General features: G+C 38.3%; 4 gene segments (V, D, J or C); 1 reads left to right on the top strand and 3 right to left on the bottom strand.

Moving 5' to 3' along the window:
- LOC127634238 (immunoglobulin kappa constant-like) overlaps nucleotides 1-20,001 on the bottom strand; it is an 89,419-nt gene extending 69,418 nt beyond the window's left edge. Inside the window, exon 1 of the C gene segment in view lies at nucleotides 19,983-20,001.
- LOC127634237 (immunoglobulin kappa constant-like) overlaps nucleotides 1-20,174 on the bottom strand; it is an 86,257-nt gene that overhangs the window by 21,854 nt on the left and 44,229 nt on the right.
- On the bottom strand, nucleotides 7,712-9,121 carry LOC127634089 (Ig kappa-b4 chain C region-like). The segment is given in 3 exon segments: nucleotides 7,712-8,160; nucleotides 8,972-9,023; nucleotides 9,110-9,121. Coding segments are annotated over 3 exon segments (381 nt in total).
- Nucleotides 9,515-20,174, top strand: part of LOC127634088 (immunoglobulin kappa variable 4-1-like) — a 12,454-nt gene continuing 1,794 nt past the window's right edge. Inside the window, 1 exon segment of the V gene segment in view lies at nucleotides 9,515-9,585. Coding sequence covers nucleotides 9,537-9,585 — 49 coding nt within the window.

Genomic DNA, 20,174 nt, shown 5'->3' with positions numbered 1-20,174 from the left:
AGCTCCGCCTCCTGAGCCCCCAGAGCCTCCCTCAGCTCCGCCTCCTGAGCTCACAGAGCCTCCTACGGCTCCGCTTCCAGAGCCTCCTATGGCTCCGCCTCTCGAGCCACTCAAGCCTTCGACGGCCCCGCCTTCAGAGCCTCCCGAGCCTCCTACGGCTCCGCCTCTCGAGCCACTCAAGCCTTCGACGGCCCCGCCTTCAGAGCCTCCTACGTCTCTGCCCCCAGAGAATCCAGAGCCTTCCTGGTCTCCGTTCCTAAAGCCTCCCACGGCGCCGCCTACCTCGGCTCCGCCTCCTGAGCCTCCTTCAGCTCCACATCCTGAGCCTCCCTCAGCTCCGCCTTCTGGGCCTTCTGAGCCATCACCTCCCTCGGCTCCGCCTCAGAGGTCCTCCTGGGCTCCACCTCACGCGGCTCTGGCGGCCTCCCTTGTGGCCACTCCATCTCCTAGGCCACCAAAACCGGCCTCTGTCCTGTGGTCACCTCCCAGGTCCCCTGAACCGGCCCTTGGCCCACGACCACCTCCCAGGCCACCAAAGCCGGCCTCTATCCTGTGGCCTCCTCCCAGGCCTCCTGACCCGGTCCCTGTCCCTGTCCTGTGGCCTCCTCCCAGGGCTTCTGACCCAGTCCCAGTCCCGTGGACTCTCCCCAGACCTCCTGACCCAGTCCCAGTCCCGTGGCCTCTTCCCAGGCCCCCTGACCCAGTCCCTGTCCAGTGGTCTCCTCCTAGGCCTCCTGCATCTACCCGGTGGCCAGCTCCCAGACCATCGAAACCTGTCTCTTTGTGCCCCCGTGGACTGTTTAATTTCCCCTTGTTGCCCCCCTTGGACTTCCTGCCTGCCCTCTGTGCCCCCTGGACTTCCCCCCTGCTCTTGTGCCCCCCCGGTCTGTCTGTCTGCCCCCGGTGCCATCATGTTGTTTTCTATGGTTTTTGTATTGGGTTTTCTCATTTTTGGATCGTCTGGGATCCGATCCTTAGAGGGGGGGCTATGTAACGTATGACCTTGTCCTGTTTTACTGTTTCCCTTTTGTCTCCCATTTTGATACTTTCGTCACTCCATAGTTTTCACTTTTGAACCTTCTGTACCTCCATAGTCTTGTTAGCCATTGTGTTCATTGTTCATTGTTCTCACCTGTCCTCGTTAGTTTCCCATTGGTTTCTGTTCATCACCTCATCATGTAATTTTGAGTTCTGGTTGTTCATTGGTCCTGTCTTGTATTTATACCCTGCCCGTTTGTTCAGTCCCTGTCGATTGTTGAATGTTGGTAATGTTTGTTAAGCCTGCTCTGTGTTTCCTTCCCGAGTTCCCTGCTTATGTTTGTTTCCCCATCATGGGTTTTCCTTTGTTTGTCCATTTATTTCAATAAAGTTAAAACTGCGTTTGGATCCGCACCTCCTCGTCTGTCTTCACTCCAGCCTCATTCATAACAGGCCTACATATAAAACATTTCATACATAACATTCACACAAAACATAGTAGGGGATCCCATTTAACAAGTACAATTTTGTTGACAGTTTACCTTGAGATTGTAAGAGTAACACTGACATACATGCAGAGTGAGAAGTAGTACATACATCAAGAAGATGAATACAAGCTTAATAGTTGTTTCTTGACATTTTGTTTAAAAGAAAGAAAAGAGCTTGAATTTTTCAAATTTTCATCCAGCTCGTTCCAAATCCGCGGTCCCCGGCACACTACACTCATACCAGTGCTTTTTAATCTCCGTTTTTTTTCAATAATAATGTGCTTGTTTCTAGTGAGGTAAGTGTGCCGGGGATAGCGGATGGGAACAAGCTCACACAAACTGCCATTCAATCCAAAGACCACCTGATACATAGTACATGCATTGTGAAATATATTATATTCAGTTAGTCTTAAAATACCGTACTTAAGAAAAATAGAACGAGCTGTAGCATTAGAATCAGACCATGATATGGCACGAATGATTTTGTTTTGCAGAATTTCAATTTTTTTTAAGTAAGTGTAATAAGTATTGCACCATATAATATTGCAATAATTTAAATGGGGTTCAAAGAGTGTTTTATAGAGAGTAAGTAATATTGCATGAGGAAGCAGATGTCTAAGCTTAAAGAACAGACCAACATATTTTGATAGCTTTTTGACAAGATATTCAATATGGTGTTTAAAGTTTAGGTGATCATCTATAAAGACACCCAAAAATTTAGTCGTCTTCACTCTCTTTAGTTCCTCTCCCTTTATTTTAATCTGGATATTTACATCATCGAAATTAAGTTGTTTTTTGTTTGGACAGAATATTATGTAGTTTGTTTTGCTGGTATTTATAGATAACTATTTATAGATAGTTGTTGAAGTTCAAATTCATTTTTGTGTGATAAAAACAAGTTAGTGTCATCTGCAAAGATTACTTTATGAAGGATCTTTGAGGAATTTTCCAGATCATTAATGTAAATAATAAAGAGGAGAGGACCTAATATGGATCCTTGTGGAACACCACATTGAATGTGTTTGTTTTCTGATGTCTGTTCGTGGATAGTTACATATTGTTGCCTCTGGTGTAAGTAACTCTTGAACCAATTCAGTGTTTGACCTCTAATTCCATAATGGTGCAATTTATACAGTAATATGGTAAAGTCGATAGTATCAAAGGCCTTTGAAAGGTCTAAGAATATACCGATACCATATTCCCCCTTTTCAATGGCATCATTGATCTTTTCAGTAAGATCAAGGATCGCCATACAGGTGGAGTGTTTTTTCCTAAAGTCATACTGGGATGGGTTAAGTATGTTCAGTGTATTAAGATAATTAATAAGTCTATTATAAACCACTCTTTCCAATATTTTGGAAAGAGTTGGTAAAATGGATATGGGACGATAATTTATTATGTCATTTTTATCACCAGCTTTGAAAATCGGAATTATTTTAGCAATTTTTGTCATTTTGGGAACAGTTCCTGTGAGCAGTGAGAGATTAATACAATGTGTAAGTGGTTCAGTTATTTCTTTGGCAATACTTTTTAATATTTTACTACTAATTTCATCTTCTCCAGCAGAATTTGAGCTCTTCAGAGCCATTATGATATTATACAATTCAATGGCGTCAGTAGGCTTTAGGAAGAAGGAGTTTGGATAATTGCCTGACATATACTGTTGGTAAGAGACACTATGTGGTTGAGTAATATTTTTTGAGAGATTTGCCCCTATTGATACAAAGTAATTATTAAATTCATTTGCAAGATTAGTATTATTTGTTGTATCTGGGAGCACGGTATCTTTATGGTCCCTATTCAAAACATTATTCAGCACTTTCCATGATTTCTTGGAGTCTCCCTGCGAGGTTTTTATAAGTTCAGAATAGTGACTATATTTGCTTTTCCTGATTATATATACCAATTTATTCTTGTAAACGTTGTATTTAGTTTTATTCTCTATATTTGGTTTATTAACATATATTTGGTACAGTTTATTCTTTTGTTTAATGGAGTTTAAGATTGCCCTTGTTAGCCAGGGTTTGTGTCCTGCCCTTCTGCGTGTAACAGTTTTTATAGGAATGGAGCAGCTGAATGGAGTCTGTTATTTCATTTACCAAGAGATCATATGCAGTGTCAGGATCGCAGCAACAATAAACTGTGTTCCATGCTTTAGCTTGCAGACTTGCCTTAAGTTGATACATTGTTCGATCGTTTACTAATTTAATTTTTATCGGGTGACATAAGGGTAAACATTTATAATCAAAATTAAAATACAGTATTATTGGGTAATGATCAGATATATCAGAAAGTAAAACTCCTGATTCAAGCTTAACATTTCGTATATTTGTGACAATATTGTCAATAATAGTTGTAGAAGTATTTGTGACTCTGGTAAATATATTTATTGTTGGAAAGAAAGAGGAGGAATGTAGTGTATTAATGAAGTCGTTTTTGACTGCATCGTCCTTGGAGACATCAATATTGAAGTCTCCAAGGAGGACGCAGTCTTTGTTTAATTTATTTATGTGTAATAGAATTTCTTCTAGTTTATTATTAAAAATGTTTAAATCAGAATCTGGGGGGCGGTAAATTACGCCCACAATAACGTTTTTACCTTTGTCATTTTTTATCTCAATAAAAAGAGAGTCTGTATGATTATCATTTACAGCAAGATCGCAAACATCGGCATGCATGTTCGAACGTACATAGAGGCATACCCCACCACCAGGTCTACCAGATCTGTCCTTATGATATAATTTATAGTCTTCGAGGTTTAAGGCACCTATGTACGATTTGTCATTTAGCCACGTCTCACTACAACCAATTATGTTGAAGCAGCATTTAGTATTTATGAGTAGGGAGACAAGCTCATCGTGATGTTTATTCAAACTTCTTATGTTTAAGTGCAGAAATGATAAGTTATTTACTATATTCAGACATTTTACATGCTCAGGGTCGTAATATTTACAGGTTATGTTTTTTTCAACATCAATACAGTGATGTATATCATCTCCATCATATGTCAAATCTTTAAATCCCATAAAAGGTAAAAGAAAAAAAAAAAAAGCATTTTCCCAAGAACACACGAAAAAAGACAAACACACACACACGCACACACATACGCGGCCACATACAAAACAAACATACAAAACGAACAAAAGGTGGATAAGACCTCTTTAACGAGAGGCATTAAAATAACAAAGAATAAACAAGAAAAAGAAAAACAAAAAAGAGCTCCAAGCACCCACCCGTCATTACGTCCTTAAGATATTTATTGGCTGAATGTACTAAAACAGCATCTACATTTCAAACAATGTCCAAACAACAACAACAAAAAAACAAATCAGAGGCTTTCCAGCCACATTTTGACATAATAGGCTACTTTGATTAGCAAGAATAAGCCTTAGGGTATTTTCATGAGTCCAGTTGCAATATCCTTTACAAGAGGAAGAAGCAATACTGTTTTTCCATGATGTTAAGATAGAGTGGTCCTCCTATTTCACAGTTCACGCATAAGAAATTAACTGGGGGTCCTACCTTTCCAGCAAAGACACCCCCCTTCAGTTCAGCTAGATCCATAAATAGGAGATGTTGATCTAATCCAAGAAGTGTAAGCTAGTCCTTGAGTATAGTCAAATATTCACGAGCTTCAGCTGGGCTTCTAAATGAGCGGCGATTTCCTCCGTGTGACAGGCACAGGATTGCGGGAAACTTCATGTTGAATCTGATATTCTTTTTGATCAGCGCCTCGCACACCTCGTTGAAACCCCGACGTTGTTCACGGACAGCTGGGGAGAAATCTTGATAAATGGACAGCTTTTTATTCTCTAACATCAGTGACCCTTTAGCTTTCACAGCACGCATAATCCTATCTTTATCGCTAGGATTATGTAATTTTATGATCATCGCTCATGGTCTGTCATCCTGCTTGGGTCCAACGCGAAGAGCCCGATCAATCTTCACCCTGTCCTTGCCAGTCTGGAGGCCCAATAGTTTCGGGAGCATAGATTCAAGGAATATTTTCAGATCAGTCCCTTCGATTCCTTCTTTCAGATTCAGGATTTTGAGATTGTCCCGACGACTTCGACTTTCCAGATCGATCACTTTGTCGTTTGCTGTTTTCAGCTGTGTTTCCATTACAGCCACTTTAGTTTGAAGTATCTTGACGGAATCTTCCATAGTTGATATCCGCTCTTCTGCCAATTGGAGTCTCTGCTCATTTTGTGCCACTACAATTGTGAGTTTATCAGTAATTTTTTTTAGCTTATCGTCCATTAATGTAGAAATAACTTCAGTTAATTCAGCAATCAAGACAGCGTTGTCAGCCCTCGACGTCCCCATGCCTGCTTGTTCCTGTAGCGACGCGGAAACTTTTCCTTTCAACTTTTTCTTCTCTCCTCTCGTAATATTAGGAGCGTCCATACGCTGTACTGTTACTTTAGTCTATATTTCGACTTGCCCATGTAAATGCAAACTAAATATGCACATTTAAATGCCAACTAAATATCATTAGATCATTTGAAGCGCAGTTTTGTTCTACAGACGAGCAGGTGCTTCAGGAGTGTTCACCTAATCCGCCATCTTGACAATTGATGTCATCACGTTCATTACAATCTTAAAATTCTGGCCTGTTAATAGTTCCTAGAATATTAAAATCCACAAAAGGAGGTAGATCCTTTTCATATTTGGTTCCTAAACTATGGAATAGTCTCCCTAACACTGTTCGAGTTGCAGACACACTCCCTCAGTTCAAGTCTAGACTTAAGACTCATCTATTTAGCCAGACATACACCTAATTTATCCTCCAACCCACAATTAGGCTTCTTTAGATGGGTCTGCCAGAACCAGAAACATTTATCATGATCTATAACTCTGCAATAAATTGAATGGCATCTACGCTAATATTATTTTATTTGTTTCCCTGTCTCAACCTCGGGGCTCCTAACCTGAGGTCACCAGAACCGGCTGGATTAAACTCCATTAGTGCTTCTTGTTGGACTCCACTGCTACGTGTCTCTGAATGATGATGACTACATGCAGCCGGTGCCAGCCAAACATCACTTCAGTCTATTATGATGGACTTCAGAGGATGAACTGATGCCAACTCCAACCATAAGATACGGGATACTTCATATGCCATTGCCTGAACCTTGGATGGACCACACCGAACCTCACCGAAATTACCTGCCAGGTTGAACTGCGATGCACCTCACTAATCTCTGCCTGCATCACCTTGTTCTATTGATGGACTACGATCTTGAAATGGAATATATAGCCTATTAATTGCCAACAAAAGCCTTCATCAGTCAATTAACAGGGACAATTGCATCTATGTGAACTTCTGCAGTTAATATAGGATGGACTTTAAAGATATTAGTCATTAATCTTACGGTTAATACACAAGGCTGATAGAGCATTTGCAGTTGTTGCCCCTAGGCAATGAATCAGCTACCACTTGACATTAGACAAGCGTCATCACTGTCTATTTTTAAATGTAGGCTTAAAACGCATTTTTATTCTCTAGCGTTTTGCAGTATTAAATGAGATTGTTTTGTCTTTTTTTTTGTTTTATTAATGTATTGTAGATTCATCTGTACAGCACTTTGGTCAGCTTTGCTGTGTTTGAGTGTGCTTTAGAAATACATTTTACTTACTTATTAATACTGAGTTTTGAACAGTTGATTGAAACATTCATAAGGTCAGTATGACTGATGAGATCAGACTCAGTGTAAACTGATGAATATGATCGAAGTTCATCTCTCTATTAGTCAAACTCAACTGTCTCATTTCACACAATAAAGAGTCAAACAGTGAAACTGAGTTCAAATATTTGCATCATCAGGTTGGAGTGATTGTGTTCCTCTCAGTATAGAGCAGCTCCATCAGCAGATGTTCACCATCATAATACCATCAACACTTAAACAACATGTTAAACTCCTGTCTGCAAAACATCAGATTTACTTGTTTTCATTAAAGGACACAAAATAATCTTTGAAACATTCTCAATCATGCTGGATCCTGTATGTTTATATTTCAAAATCTGTTCATAAATTTATGCATTTACTGAGAACACCATATGTTTGAGTTCCCTAATTTGACTTCATGATCTTGTTTCATAATGTCTCTGCAGGTGTTTTCATGCTTCATTGAGTGAAGATTATTTATAAAATGTGAGATAAAGTCCTGATCTAACTAATGACACAAATAATATAAATACATCAACTTTTAAACAAAGACAGGAAACTTCAATAAATGTAATATTTTATTAGTTTATTGAATTTTGACAAGAGAAATCTGAAAGACAAAAGCACACATATACTTGTGTGAATAGAAGTCACTGTTAGTCTCCATGTGAGACATGAGTGAGAAGAGCAGAAGAGAATCCAGAGGATCTACTCAGAACACTGATCTCTCCTCACTTCTCCAGTGACTGACAGCTGCTCTTTCTGTTTGGCCTCACAGCTCACTGTGACCGCCTTCATCCACTCGTCCTGAGAGAGAGTCAGACTGCTGCTCCAGCTGTACAGACCGCCCTTCTCCAGGACCCCAGCACTGCTCTTCTCATACCTGCTGCTCCCGTCCACCTTCCAGCTCAGGCTCCAGTCTGAGGGGAAGCCCTTGTTGGCCACACACATCAGTGTTGCTGTGTTCTTTGTGGAAATCTCTTCACTGGAGGGCGGCAGGACGCTCACTTTAGGACCAGTGATGCCTGACAAATACACAATAGACAACTTCAAAAGAAGAAAAGATTTCTTTCTCCAGATTGAAACTAAATCAATTACATTAGTCAATTATAGATTTTGAAGATCTTTAAAGATATCATTGAAAACTTTCAACATTAAACTGCAAGTTTGTTTCTTCATGTTGATCTGTTCAATCATATAAAGAACAATTTATTTCCCCAAAGACTCTGAATGACCAAAATGATGAAATGATGAATAAAGTTCACATATCTTTATATGTTTGCAGTTTGACTTACACAAAAGTTCAAGAATATTTTCCTTCATAAATTTCTCTTTCTACATTCAGAAATAACTATGAAAAGACATTGCCCAACCTCAAGAGAATAGAAAAGAAAATTCTGTACAATGATGAACTTTTAACAGTTCATTTGGTGAAAGAATTCCTCCAGTAAAACTTTATATGTTACATATTACATTAAGAAACATTTCATATTGAAGGAGCATTTTTATGAACTCTTGATAATGTTCGTCATTTAAACACAGAGTCATTTAACATCTCCAAAAACTGAATAACATCTCACTTCTGTACCAGCAACAAATTCACATGTGCTGACAAAGTGTAAATTAAGTGTCTTTAAAGTTCACCTTCATTTCTGGAAAAACAGCCAAATTATTCAATCTGTCTAATCAGATATTATTAATAAATAATGAAATATAAATCAAAAAAGTGAGAGAAATCACTGAACTCATATGTGTGTCAATTCAACATAAAACTGACACATTCCACATTATAAAAACACATAAAACATTAAAATGATGATTTGATGATTTACTTACTGCCAACATCCAGTCTGGTGCCGCTGCCGAAAGTGTACCACAGTGATACAAACTAATAGAACAGCTGCACAAAAACCTCTGAGCGCTTCACTAACTGCACTTTAAACACATGATCACAAACACATCTTTACACAACACACATTCAAACATGATTCAGTTCATATTGTCATCAACTACTGTTTCAAAAATACAATAAAAACATACATATTACATTCAGAATTATATACAACATGTTTATTACAATGTAATAACTCCTCTATAACACATTTGATTTAGTTTGATCTACTGAATGCTCATGAGATTTCCACAATGAACAAAAATCATTCGAATTTCAACCAATTGTAATTAATAACTAAAAGATAAAGATTGAAATGTATGAATGTAATTTGACATGTAATTGTTTCTTATTTCTGCTGTTCTCCTGTAACGCTCACATTTTCTGCTGAGAGGAAACAGTTTTGAATGTCCCGCCCCTCTGATTAAAGCACAATATCAGACTGTCTGTTAGTCAGGACTGTCAAACCAACATCACTGTTCCTTCAGTTCTCACTCATTCACAGTAAAGATGACAGCACACGCTCTCATTATCTGCTCTCTACTGCTTTTCATTGCTGGTGAGAATCTGTTTCAGTGCATTTCACTAATATAAACTCAATTTAACTGTATAAAGATTTTTATTATTTATTTCTTGTGAAAAAATATTTTATTTTATTTTGTGTTTCAGAGTGTAATGGACAGTACACGGTCACTCAGAGTCCCTCAATAACAGCTCAACCAGGACAGCAAGTTAAAATAAACTGTAAAACCAGCAGTGGAGTGTATAGTGGTGATCGTTTAGCCTGGTACTTACAGAAACCTGGAGAAGCTCCTAAACTCCTCATATATTATACAAGCAGCCTCCAGACTGGAACTCCATCTAGATTCAGTGGCAGTGGATCTAATAGTGATTTCACTCTGACCATCAGTGGAGTCCAGACTGAAGATGCAGGACATTATTACTGTCAGAGTTTTCACTATCCTGGAAGCATTCATGTGTTCACACAGTGATAAAGAGTCGTACAAAAACCTCCTTCAGTGAAAGAGGAACTACTGATACAGAAACAGTTTCTCTGAATGTTTCATTATAAATTGACATGGACACAAAGTTTTAGATTTTGATATTTCACACTCAACACTACATATGAAACTGGACGACACATTTTATTATAAAGGTCAATTCAGTCATTTTTTGTTGATGTTTTACTGGCTGATATGACACTAGTCTTAAACTTTACTGACACCTATCCATGTGAATACAGCATCATGCAAACATAAAACATTTGTTTTCACAGATGTCATATTTGAATGTAATTCATCACTTTAAACATTTGACTTGTTTCACCCCTCAATTGGACAGACTCATATAAAGTGAGAGGTGATGTCACATACATGTTGTTCAGGTATTCAAATAGATTCATCTAGTGCTGGAGTCTCTTGTTTGATGGAGTGTGTGTGTTGATAAAGTGATTTTTCACGAGTGTTTTTAAGACAAGACTTGAGGAGAGTCGAGAGCACAGATATCAAAACTAACTCTAATAGAGAGACAATTCTTCTTCAAGACACTCGACTCCTCATTTCTGAAAATGGAAAAACACGTCCAACAGAATAAAGAAGAGTCTCCTCCCTCTTTCTTTCTATTCTTCTTCTTTTTAACACACAATCACACACTTTCCTTCAATACACTCAGTCACACAGCACAATTTCACTCAATGTCAAAGAACTACAATTCAGTTCACAGTCAAACACTTCTTCCTCTCTCCATGGAAAGACACAAACTGAAGTCTCTCAGTAATCTGTATGTGGAGGGGACGTGGTCGTGTGTCTGTCATTGTGGAGAGAGGAAGTGGTAAGAGCATCACCTGGTGAGGACTGTCTCTAAACTCTTGTGTCTTATTTCAGTGAGACGGGCTTTAAAAGACCCGATGAACATCTGACCGGAAGAGAGAGTTTGAGTCACACATACAAGCACACGCACAGTGGAGAAACTGAAACACAAAATAAAACTTCTGTTTCTCCATTCAGCAGCAGGTCACTGTAAATAAAGAAATGTATGAAGACTTGATGTTGAATAGAAGGACCACACTTGATCAGGAGACTTTAATCGTCATTAATGAGCATCGATCAGAACACTGCAGGACATTAAATCACCGACTTCTTCAAAATCCTGATGAAGACTGAACTTTGATGTCTTTTCTGTGATGAATCATAAAAGCAGGAAAAAACAAGTATGGATGGAAAAGAGGCTTGTTGCTGTATTTATTGATCTGTGTTTAATACTGAGAGAAACAGTTTATATTCATATTTAATAATTGTGATGTAAATAGTTTCAATAATAATTGATGTAAAACTCTTCCATGAGTTTATTCATTTATTTTGGATTTTAACGGCCCGACCTGAGAGACAAATAACCCAGCGTACATCTTTGATCTGGAAGCACATATACATCACAGATCTAACAGGAATTAAATTAATATAAAACTTGATTCAATGCAACCTTACACAAACGTTCAAACAACCATTGAATATTGATCATATATTTGCATATCACTGAACAGAGTACAGAACAGATCATTACAAATGTGAAACCAGTACAGAGAGTTAATTAATAAACAAAATGATTTATGAAAATATATTTAAAATGACTCACATGAGATAAAGACTCCAGGATTCAGTCTTCAGTTTTATTTGACATGGAGCCGTTTGCTTCATGAGTTCATGTTGAGATCATATGATCAGCTGAATATTACTCAATAATAATCTGTAATTAAATGTTTCGAATGTCACTTGCAGAATAAATTGATCAGCACGGACTGTGAATAGCAGATTTCTTCAACAACATCAGAAACTGAGAACTTTTGCTTTTGTGTGATGCTGAATCTAAACCGGTGTCAGAACAATATCAATATAAATATTAATATTACTGAGTGCACTTTTCAAATTCTCTTCATTTATTAAAAGGCATTTGTTTCATTTTATTCATAAGTCAGTTTATTACATGAATATCTTTTTTCCAGGTTGAAGATTACACTTTGACCTTTGACCTTTTCCATTACGGAGGGCAGAGTGACGTTTCTACTCTTGTTTCTCATAGTGTTGATGTTCTCTCTCATTATGAGGACTTTCCATAGACATAATGATTTTTATACTGTATGATCTATATATATATTTATACTACAGGGCTGTTGAATGCTTGATTCTGATTGGTTGAGAACGTTCTAAGGTGTGCAATTATTTTCAGGGAAACGCACGGCTAAAGTAGTTCCAGGCAGGTCTTGACCGCATTACAGTTCCATATCACTTCGCGTAGTCAACTGTAATAACGGAAAATAGGATACAATTCATAACAAGAAGTGACAGCGACAAAGCAAGGCCGGGAAAGATTCCAGTTCTCATCATCCTCCCATTTTGACCGCTGAAATAGAGCGCATTCGCAACTCTATGTATCTGTCACCAGACACAGCAGCCGGGCTGGTTCGCAAAGTCTGGTTTGATATTCAGCTGAACCTGGCAAGGAGGGGGCGTGAAGGAAATCGGGAATTAAGAAAGCATTCGTTCGTCATTAAAAAAGACGAAAATGATGATGAATATATTTGCCTATCTTATAATGCAGAAACAAAAAACCACAAAAAAGCTTTTATTTTTCTATTATACAGCTTTTAGTCTCTCTAATAACTACACTAATAACTGCATTAGTCTGCTGTCAGTGGCTCAAACCTCCGTTACTAACTCTAAAATGACGTTTTGGAATTAGCAATGGAGGCATGGGATTAGATGCGTAAGAAATTAGTCCTACATACAAGAGCGTTTTAATGACAAAAACTTGACAAACGCCTAGAATCACATCATCTGAACAATGTTTCGATGTGTGGTAACTGTAGATAGCGAATAATTGACTCGGGTCGTTGAATTATTAGAAATAATGCACACCGGGTAACGGCCACTCGGCCAAGCGTCGTGACCGCATTACCACCCCGGGTGTGCATTATTTTTCTAATAATTCAACGGCCCGTCGTCAATTATTCCTTACATATACCCCTAAACCTCACAGAACACTTTCTGCATTTTTACATTTTCAATAAAACATTGTTAATTATGATTATTAAGTGATTTAAATTATGGGGACACTAGAAATGTCCTCATAAATCACATTTATAGCAGAAAAACCTTGTAATTACCAGTTTGTAACTTAAAAAATTGTCCTCGTAAATCACATAAACATGCACGCACACACACACACACACACACACACACACACACACACACACACACACACACACCTGTCAGAATCAAAAAAGACATTTTAACAGGGTATTAACACCAGTTATGTTGATGCTCATCAGTATTTTAGAAGATAATCATTAGATATTGTGTTGATATGATCATAATGTTCTCGTTACTTTCTGTCCATCATTGAATTTAACACCTGATTCCAGATGCTGCGTTCAGTCACTGAACTTGATTTCACATCAGACATTTTTCATCCCTGTTCAATCAATGACTGAGCTGCTTCACTGTGGCACAGAACAGGCCAAAGACACAAAATGACAGAGACGCTGCATGAGTTTTATTTTCAGAAGTCTGCCCTCTCGTGACAACTGTGCGCCCCTGCACCCATATATTGAGCACTAGCATTATGTGATTATATTATAATCGGATCAAGGGCCGGCCTGACCCTATAAACAAACTAAACATTTGTTTAGGGCCCTGCGATTGGTTCGGGGCCCCCCCAACACCCAAAATTATAAAAAATTTTTACCCATCAATTACTCAAATCAACAAAACACACAACCGAATCAATGAAACGTAGTATGTTTTATTTAGTATATTTTTCTACATTTCTTAAATCTAATTTTGGATCTAGGATGGAGGATTTTAAATTGTGTGGGTGCGAGAGGATGATGCGCGCAACACTCTGCTGTTTCCGTTTGTCAACTGCCAGGAGCAGTAGCTAGGTAACAGACGTCAAGCCATCATGAAGCGAACGTACCCACCTGGATCAGAGAAATGCTGTTTTCCCGAATCAGACGATAGTGCATGCCAGAAGAAGCCTCTTTTAATATTGTTTGCTACTTTTTGTGTGCTGGATATTTTCGTCATTACAGCGGAAACAACTTAAAATACTCCATCATTTTTGGGTATACAGATAAGTGTAAGACATCATTAGAGACTATAAAGGGTCTACTTTTATTTGTGTACACTCACAATAACAACAAAACCTTGTGCTTTTGTAAAATAAACAAAATAAAAAGGGTGAGCTTTCAGCAGTCTCTGAGTCCACGAGCATATTTCTGAAACACGTCTTCAATTTGTAAGCATTGCTGTGACCATTAAAAACCTTTACTTGTGAAGAGCTCTGCGTCTTGGTGCAGCTCAATCAGGGATTGCTGGTGCGTCTGATGCAAGCTGGCAAGGGACTGGAGGATCTCGGCCAACTGGGAGGGCTCCATGGGACGTGCTTCGGCTGGTTAAAATCCTGGGTTTTGGCACCAGTGTAAAGATGTCTGACAATAAGGAGGGAACGAAGATGCAGAGCTCTTCACAAGTAAGGGTTTTTAATGGCCACAGCAATGCTTACAAATTTTGTCTCCGTGAACAAAACAAAACTTCTCTATTTAACATAAATCTTTTCTCTCTCTTTGTCTACGCCAACACTGGATTGACGCGTCGTTCTCTCTCTCTCCCGTCTGGAGGTTCTGTGGCCGTTTTTAGGCCGCTCTCCCCATGCTCACTGAAATTAGAGACAGGTGTTAGACATAATTTGGCTGACGTGCAAGCACCCTTACCGCTTTCTCCCCCGGACAGGCGCTTGACCACGCCCCCGCTGCCACATTTAATTTTTTCAAAAACCAAGCATAAACCTTATTTTCTCAAAAATACAAACATGTACACACATGTTGCTCACATATTATTGTAGCCCAGTTTGTGCTGAATACAGTGTAATCAGACTTTAGCCATTAATGTGTTTTTAAGCAACTGAAAAATGCACAAATGTCAAGACATGTCAAAACTTCTCCAGGACCCAAAACACCCTCAGACCCCAGAGGGTTAAAAGTTCAGTATGTAAGATTCAGAAACGCTTGTTATTAATGTCACTTGTGGCCGTTAAGTGAACTGCAGCAGCGACCTGTTGCTCGTGCTCGTGCACACACTCCATAGGGACGCGAGCATCGGCCAAAACAATGACGTAATGTACAAAGAGACTGAACGTGATTCACCGGCATCATGCTGACAGATGAGGAAACATAATTAAAATGACACAGTTATGATTGTTTTAATACAAACTTTAAGACTGTATATAATATTCGACTCTCCAGTGCTGGAACAGGGCTAAAACAAAGTGTGGATATCGGTCTGACTATGCGAGATTGTAATTTGAAGTAATCACTTTTCTTTGCATGATACATTGACTGCATTTATACGATAGCCTTTGTCGGCGTTAGCTAGCTAGCCAGCTTTATCAATAGCTGTTTGCTAAATATGGTGGATGATGACAGAAGCTGTTTATAAAATAGACTGTACATTATAAATATGTTGACACAATTCAGTATTAATGTGATTTCATCACAACTGTTATTTTGATATATCGATGTGCTTGTTTTATAATAATAGATTGCAGTGGCGAATTCTCATGACTAGAAAATTCTTCTCTGCTGGCCTAACATGCTAAATAACGAAAATTTTATCCAGTCAGAATTTATTCATTGATGCTTACAAGCAAATTGTGACAACGGTTTCACAATCGCATTCCCGAAGCCGAAGCAGCACGTGAGTTTCAGCTCCACCCCCTCAGACTTTCTACAGAATCCCTCAACAGTGTAAATGAATGAGCAACTAAAGTCAGATTCATCAGCCAATCAGATTGATTTATTTGTTCTTGTGGGTGTGATCTTTAGGATATGTCCCGGTCGAGGCCTTCTAGCTGGCCTTGAGTGACACAATCACACTTTAAGTGATGTACATATTTCAAGAGTGAAAAGCACAAAATCAAGCTGTCTGACGAGTCGGCTGTCATCACTGCTGCTATTGCCGTTGAGAAAGAGATCCTTGTGGATTTAAAAACACGAGATGTTCTGCATGACTGTGTGATTGCTTAATTTATTAATCAGGAAAGGAGAGCTGATTTTCACAGAGTAAATTGGTAAGTGCTTTTACCTTCATATAGCAACATCAGGAGTTTTCTAAGTGTAAATTAGGCTGCTTGAGATTTCAGTGTCGGATCAAGTTTTGAAAAGTAGTGATCTCGGAAAGTCAGATTTTACAACTTCCTACTAGGAAAAGTGCAATGGATGCATCTTGAAGTCAGACTTACAACTAAGCTCTTAAAAGAGGTATCTCCTGTCATTTCAGAACCTCTTCTTAATAAGATTAACTCCTCGTTATGCTTAGGACATGTCCCAAGAAACTTTAAAATGACGTTTATCAAACCGCTTATTAAGAAGCCACAACTTGATCCTGGAGAACTGGCTAATTATAGACCGATTTCAAATCACCCGTTTATGTCGAAAATATTAGAAAATGTAGTATCCTCCCAAATATGTTCATTTCTACAGAGAAATAGTATATATGAACAATTTCATTACAGTACAGAGACTGCACTTATCAGAGTTACAAATAACTTGCTCTTATCATCTGATCGCGGCTGCATTTCACTTCTAGTGTTTTTAGATCTTAGTGCTGCATTCGACACGATAGATCACGACATTCTCTTGAATAGGCTGGAGAATTATGTTGGCATTTGTGGAGTTGCATTAGCATGGTTTAGGTCATATTTAGCAGACTGCTGCTACTCTGTCTATGTAAGCAAGATGTGTCAAATCAAACACAAGTAAAGTATGGAGTGCCAAAGGGATCAGTTTTAGGGCCTCTGCTTTTCTCCTTGTATATGCTTCCCCTGGGAGATATTATCAGGAATCGTGTAATAAGTTTCCATTGTTATGCCGACAATACCCAACTTTATATTTCTTCAAAACCTGATGAGATTTCACAATTCTCCAAATTAACAGAGTGTGTCAATGAAATCAAAGATTGGATGGCCAGAAATGTCCTTCCTATCGACCTTCTGCCACGCTATATTCCATCACGTTCATTATGATCGCAAAAGTCTGGCCTGTTAATAGTCCCTAGAATATTAAAATCCACAAAAGGAGGTAGATCCTTTTCATATTTGGCTCCTAAACTATGGAATAGTCTCCCTAACACTGTTCGAGATGCAGACACACTCCCTCAGTTTAAGTCTAGACTTAAGACTCATCTATTTATCCAGACGTACACCTAATTTATCCTCCAACCCACAATTAGGCTTCTTTAGATGGGTCTGCCAGAACCAGAAACATTTATCATGATCTATAACTCTGCAATAAATTGAATGGCATCTACGCTAATATTATTTTATTTGTTTCCCTGTCTCAACCTCGAGGCTCCTATCCTGAGGTCACCAGAACCGGCTGGATTCAACTCCATTAGTGCTTCTTGTTGGACTCCACTGCTACGTGTCTCTGAATGATGATGACTACATGCAGCCGGTGCCAGCCAAACATCACTTCAGTCTATTATGATGGACTTCAGAGGATGAACTGATGCCAACTCCAACCATAAGACATGGGATACTTCATATGTCATTGCCTGAACCTTGGACGGACCACACCAAACCTCACCGAAATTACCTGCCAGGTTGAACTGCGATGCACCTCACTAATCTCACCTCGGTCTATTGATGGACTACGATCTTGAAATGGAATATATAGCCTATCAATTGCCAACAAAAGCCTTCATCAGTCATTAACAGGGACAATTGCATCTATGTGAACTTCTGCAGTTAATATAGGATGGACTTTAAAGATATTAGTCATTAATCTTACAGTTAATACGCAAGGGTTATAGAGCATTTGCAGTTGCTGCCCCTAGGCAATGAATCAGCTACCACTTGACATTAGACAACCGTCATCACTGTCTATTTTTAAACGTAGGCTTAAAACGCATTTTTATTCTCTAGCGTTTTGCAGTATTAAATGTTTGTTTTGATTGTTTTGTCTTTTTTTTTGTTTTATTAATGTATTGTAGATTCATCAGTACAGCACTTTGGTCAGCTTTGCTGTGTTTGAGTGTGCTTTAGAAATACATTTTACTTACTTACTAATACTGAGTTTTGAACAGTTGATTGAAACATTCATAAGGTCAGTATGACTGATGAGATCAGACTCAGTGTAAACTGATGAATTAGTCAAACTCAACTGTCTCATTTCACACAATAAAGAGTCAAACAGTGAAACTGAGTTCAAATATTTGCATCATCAGGTTGGAGTGATTGTGTTCCTCTCAGAATAGAGCAGCTCCATCAGCAGATGTTCACCATCATAATACCATCAACACTTAAACAACATGTTAAACTCCTGTCTGCAAAACATCAGATTTACTTGTTTTCATTAAAGGACACAAAATAATCTTTGAAACATTCTCAATCATGCTGGATCCTGTATGTTTATATTTCAAAATCTGTTCATAAATTGATGCATTTCCTGAGAACACCATATGTTTGAGTTCCCTAATTTGACTTCATGATCTTGTTTCATAATGTCTCTGCAGGTGTTTTCATGCTTCATTGAGTGAAGATTATTTATAAAATGTGAGAGAAAGTCCTGATCTAACTAATGACACAAATAATATCAATACATCAACTTTTAAACAAAGACAGGAAACTTCAAATAATGTAATATTTTATTAGTTTATTGAATTTTGACAAGAGAAATCTGAAAGACAAAAGCACACATATACTTGTGTGAATAGAAGTCACTGTTAGTCTCCATGTGAGACATGAGTGAGAAGAGCAGAAGAGAATCCAGAGGATCTACTCAGAACACTGATCTCTCCTCACTTCTCCAGTGACTGACAGCTGCTCTTTCTGTTTGGCCTCACAGCTCACTGTGACCGCCTTCATCCACTCGTCCTGAGAGAGAGTCAGACTGCTGCTCCAGCTGTACAGACCGCCCTTCTCCAGGACCCCAGCACTGCTCTTCTCAGACCTGCTGCTCCCGTCCACCTTCCAGCTCAGGCTCCAGTCTGAGGGGAAGCCCTTGTTGGCCACACACATCAGTGTTGCTGTGTTCTTTGTGGAAATCTCTTCACTGGAGGGCTGCAGGACGCTCACTTTAGGACGAGTGATGCCTGACAAATACACAATAGACAACTTCAAAAGAAGAAAAGATTTCTTTCTCCAGATTGAAACTAAATCAATTACATTAGTCAATTATATATTTTGAAGATCTTTAAAGATATCATTGAAAACTTTCAACATTAAACTGCAAGTTTGTTTCTTCATGTTGATCTGTTCAATCATATAAAGAACAATTTATTTCCCCAAAGACTCTGAATTACCAAAATGATGACATTATTAATAAAGTTCACATATCTTTATATGTTTGCAGTTTGACTTACACAAAAGTTGAAGAATATTTTCCTTCATAAATTTCTCTTTCTACATTAAGAAATAACTATGAAAAGACATTGCCCAACCTCAAGAGAATAGAAAAGAAAATTCTGTACAATGATGAACTTTTAACAGTTAATTTGGTGAAAGAATTCCTCCAGTAAAACTTTATATGTTACATATTACATTAAGAAACATTTCATATTGAAGGAGCATTTTTATGAACTCTTGATAATGTTCGTCATTTAAACACAGAGTCATTTAACATCTCCAAAAACTGAATAACATCTCACTTCTGTACCAGCAACAAATTCACATGTGCTGACAAAGTGTCAATTAAGTGTCTTTAAAGTTCACCTTCATTTCTGGAAAAACAGCCAAATTATTCAATCTGTCTAATCAGATATTATTAATAAATAATGAAATATAAATCAAAAAAGTGAGAGAAATCACTGAACTCATATGTGTGTCAATTCAACATAAAACTGACACATTCCACATTATAAAAACACATAAAACATTAAAATGATGATTTGATGATTTACTTACTGCCAACATCCAGTCTGGTGCCGCTGCCGAAAGTCCACCACAGTGATACAAACTAATAGAACAGCTGCACAAAAACCTCTGAGCGCTTCACTAACTGCACTTTAAACACATGATCACAAACACATCTTTACACAACACACATTCAAACATGATTCATTTCATATTGTCATCAACTACTGTTTCAAAAATACA

This window comes from Xyrauchen texanus, chromosome 41 (genome assembly GCF_025860055.1).
Source record: "Xyrauchen texanus isolate HMW12.3.18 chromosome 41, RBS_HiC_50CHRs, whole genome shotgun sequence".
NCBI classification, from domain to species: domain Eukaryota; kingdom Metazoa; phylum Chordata; class Actinopteri; order Cypriniformes; family Catostomidae; genus Xyrauchen; species Xyrauchen texanus.
This window is presented reverse-complemented; position numbering and strand designations above follow the sequence as displayed.